Source organism: Cibotium barometz, chromosome 44 (genome assembly GCF_041138505.1).
Source record: "Cibotium barometz isolate CiBa-2024 chromosome 44, ASM4113850v1, whole genome shotgun sequence".
NCBI lineage: Eukaryota > Viridiplantae > Streptophyta > Polypodiopsida > Cyatheales > Cibotiaceae > Cibotium > Cibotium barometz.
Window position 1 is genome coordinate 5,719,541 of NC_141089.1, and position 3,742 is coordinate 5,723,282.

General features: G+C 40.9%; 1 protein-coding gene across 1 annotated transcript in view; it reads right to left on the bottom strand.

The window, feature by feature from the left end:
- Nucleotides 1-1,808: 1,808 nt before the first annotated feature.
- The window catches only part of LOC147612893 (cytokinin riboside 5'-monophosphate phosphoribohydrolase LOG1-like), a 2,160-nt gene continuing 226 nt past the window's right edge, over nt 1,809-3,742 (bottom strand). Inside the window, exons 1-8 of the mRNA XM_086782004.1 lie at nt 3,532-3,742; nt 3,305-3,415; nt 3,119-3,216; nt 2,944-2,974; nt 2,753-2,852; nt 2,555-2,625; nt 2,317-2,460; nt 1,809-1,927 (exon numbers count right to left, since the gene is read on the bottom strand). The exon at nt 3,532-3,742 is cut by the window's right edge and continues 226 nt beyond it. Coding sequence (XP_086638130.1) covers nt 1,826-1,927; nt 2,317-2,460; nt 2,555-2,625; nt 2,753-2,852; nt 2,944-2,974; nt 3,119-3,216; nt 3,305-3,415 — 657 coding nt within the window. The 5' untranslated portion in view covers nt 3,532-3,742 and the 3' untranslated portion in view covers nt 1,809-1,825. The remainder of the gene's footprint in view (nt 1,928-2,316; nt 2,461-2,554; nt 2,626-2,752; nt 2,853-2,943; nt 2,975-3,118; nt 3,217-3,304; nt 3,416-3,531) is intronic.

Below are 3,742 nucleotides of genomic sequence, written 5' to 3' on the forward strand. Positions count from 1 at the left end.
TTGCTAGCCGACCTCATCCTCTTGCAACCCCTCAACTCGGCAACACCGTTCGACCATTTCTGCAAAAAAAAAAAATCGTTCTCATCGTTCTTGCAACCATTAATTCACCACCGATTGCCCGATGAGCCCCCTATCGAATCAAGGGAGAGGAAATCCTCGCATGACACGAGCACAATAACACACCGCTAGCACCAGGGGAAAGAGCATGCCTACCCGAGTACGTGAGTGAATGACATGACTTGAGTGAGACCATCCTCCTATAATATATACCCCCTCTTTCAAAAATTGATGTCCTCGTCAATAAATAAGTTATTAGGAGAGAATGTGTGCCAAATGCATCTAATATTTTCCTCTTCCCCTCCCCCCCTTTTGAAGTGAAGGAGAGTCTCATGTAAGCACGGACATTGGGTTCTTTGCATAGTGAACACTGACCTAAAGATATTAAGGTTGAGAGACAAAATAACCATGGTTGAATCATAAAGGACTATTGGACTTGAGCCTTGAAAATAGTTCAAATACAACTCCTAAATTTAAAAAACACGTGCACATTATACAATTTACTAAAGATGTGATGCAATTATGAAAGCTTTGTTATTATTGATATGTGAAAGAAACCATAAATCATGTGATCTCCAATTGCGATGAGAAGTTTAATTTTCTCCAAGAATAAGAGCTATAAATCATTTTCACCAAGATCATTATTAAGCCACCAACAAGGTGCTCTCTAATCCAAGCGTTCATGGGGATTGATGCGGAATACCCATGGAACACTCAAGAGCTTGTTTCTAACCCAAGCCTTCAAACAATGAATAATGTAATCTAAGAAAAGAGGGTAACAAGAGGGAATGTACCTAACTACTAAAAAGAAAAGAAACTCAACACTCACACCACACTACCTCTCGCCACACACTCCATTCTCTCCATTCGTACCCTAAGCTCAAGCAAATGACAAAAACATGGCAATGAGAAAATGGCAAACGACACACAAGCTCTCAACCATAAGCCTCACATGCAGAGTGCACAAGAGTGAGAAAGCCATGCCCAAAACAACACACCCTAGTTCTCTCATGAGCAAGAAGAAGACCTCACACAACCTTAAATAAACCCTAAAAAGAGATACAGCATCAACCTCATAAGATAAGAGAGGAGCACATAACTTAATCCTACACAAAGAGAACACAAGATGGCCTCCAAGACTTGCGCTATAGAGGCAAAGTGAGTTCATGCTATGGATAAGAAAACAGCTACAACTTTTTGGGACCTTTTTGCAAGATCGATTCGTAGCAGCCGAGATGGACTTGCTGCGTTACAACATTTTGAAAATTCGTAAAAGCCCACACTATTTTGTCGATTGCGTGTGAGCGCCGTAGCAAGGAAAGGTTCGAGTACTCCCTGCGCAAGCGATAACAATTTCCAACCAACAAACAAAAAAATAATAATCACAGTCGCATATTACTTACTGGATGCGCAGAGAATAACGAGTCTCCTTTCGGATACTATTGCTTTCACGTCTTTAAAATAATGTTCGCTTTTCCCCCCCTTAAAACTTGGTTTTTATCTTCTAACTAACAATGAAATCATATATATTACAACCAAGGTTTTTATCTTCTAATTAACATAACAATAAAATCATATTTATTACAACAATCCAACAAAACGACCAACAAACCTATGGAATTAATAATTACTTCATATGATTGTTAACGTCTGTCTTCAAAAATATTATATAGCATCCCGCAATTTCTTTAATAATCCACAAGCGACCCAGCTTCGCTAGTCCAAGAAAGACTCCAAAAACCAAAAACCGTGGAATGAAATTCAAATATTAACGTGCAATATATTCCTGCAAAACCGTCGACGAGGTCTCCCGCTGATGCATCTCCCATGACTGCTTCGAAGCAACCTTCGAATGAGCAGCTACATAATCCTGAATGCGCCATGATCATTAATAAAATAGAGCTGTCAATAAACCTAACCATAAGACCCTGAAATGATGATCCTAAAATTTAGACATTAGTTTCAAGCTCCACCATACGATCAAAGAGGTTATGAAATTATTTCTCGTGTGGTTAAACTTAGTTGTAAGAATCAATTTAGCTGCCGAAAAGGATGTTATGTTAACCATTGCCATTAGCAAATCGACGAGGTTACGAAAAATATCTAGTACTTGTGAGCTAATTAAACTCGGTGGGAAATTGCAATTAACTTGCTTGCTACAGCGATACTATCGCATATGTATCAAGCCTCCAGCGCTTAAAATAGATACATATACAAACGCGAATATCTCAACCAACTCAAATGGTTAGATCAACACACCTCTAATCTGCTCATGAGCTCGTTGGCATTTGAGGCCGACACAAAAATGTGCCTAGAAGTAGGTTCAATGAAACCCTCTTCCACGGCATTGTCCAGGAAAGCTAGCAAAGAGTCATAGTAACCATCCACGTTCAAGAGTCCCACCTGCACGATAGCATGGAGCCGCCAAATAATAATTTACGGTTAACGCGCTGCAAGTGTTAATCTCGTCGAAATTTCGTAATCTAAGATTAATTACCGGCTTGTCGTGGATCCCTAGTTGAGACCATGTGATCACTTCTAGAAGCTCCTCCAAAGTACCATATCCACCTGCGCGCAAATCACGATTTAAGTTAAGGAAGCCCTGATCCATTAGACCATAACGGATTTGACTGCAAATGGAGAGATTATTGATTGTACGTGGGCCTCGATTTGGGCGGCTTCTATTTAAAGAGACCTGGTAGAGCAATGAAAGCGTCTGCCTGGCGAGCCATCTCCGCCTTGCGCTGGTGCATGCCCGCCACGGCCATTACCTCGCCCACCGTCTGCCCCGTTATCTACCCATCAAATATAAACATAATAAACCGAAGGTTTTATCGTAGAATTATTACATATGCATGGCATTGCAAACCAAACGAACTACGTTACCTCAGTCTGCATGAGTGCTGTCGGAATCACGCTGTTTCGACAGAGCAAGGAAAAAAAGAATCACACGTTATAGTTGCGTTAATCAAATTCATTGCCTCTGAACCTTTCCTTCAAGGTGCTAACTAATCCAGCAAGCAAATTAACGATGGTCTAGCAACTAATTCCACTCGATTACCCAAGCACATGCTGTCCTCCATCGTTCACCACTTTCGAAACCATGCCCATTAGGCCGACACTTCCTCCACCATACACAAGATTAATATTTCGATTAACCTGCCATCCGTTTCATGATCATTCAGCAAAAATGAGAAGTTAGACCCTTTACAGCGATTAAGCTTGTCATTTTAGTGCAGGCACATACCAGTTCTTTGCCAAGCTCCACAGCTGCATCCTGGAAGACCTCTCTGCTTCCACTATATGCACCACAGAAAACGCAAACTCGCTTGAATCTGGACATTGTTGCGCCTTCCATCTACCCATCAAGAAAATTGGCCAGACAATACTAATACGAATTATACTATAATAAATATAATCTAGACGTAAAAGACGCGACCATGTTGTTTTGCGTTTAGTGGCGAATTCAAATACCTCTTTCTCGTATAATCTCTGGTATATAATTACGAAAAGAGACGACTCTCTACGTTCCCGTGTGCTCGGAATGCTCCACCTTCACCTTTATTACATATTATTCAGGCCCGTTTCTGTACAGGCAGTACGTTTCTTCGATTTGAGAGCAATTTTTGTATATATAGCCAGTCAATCTGACTTCTCCCGCTCGTGCATACATCGACAGCAGATC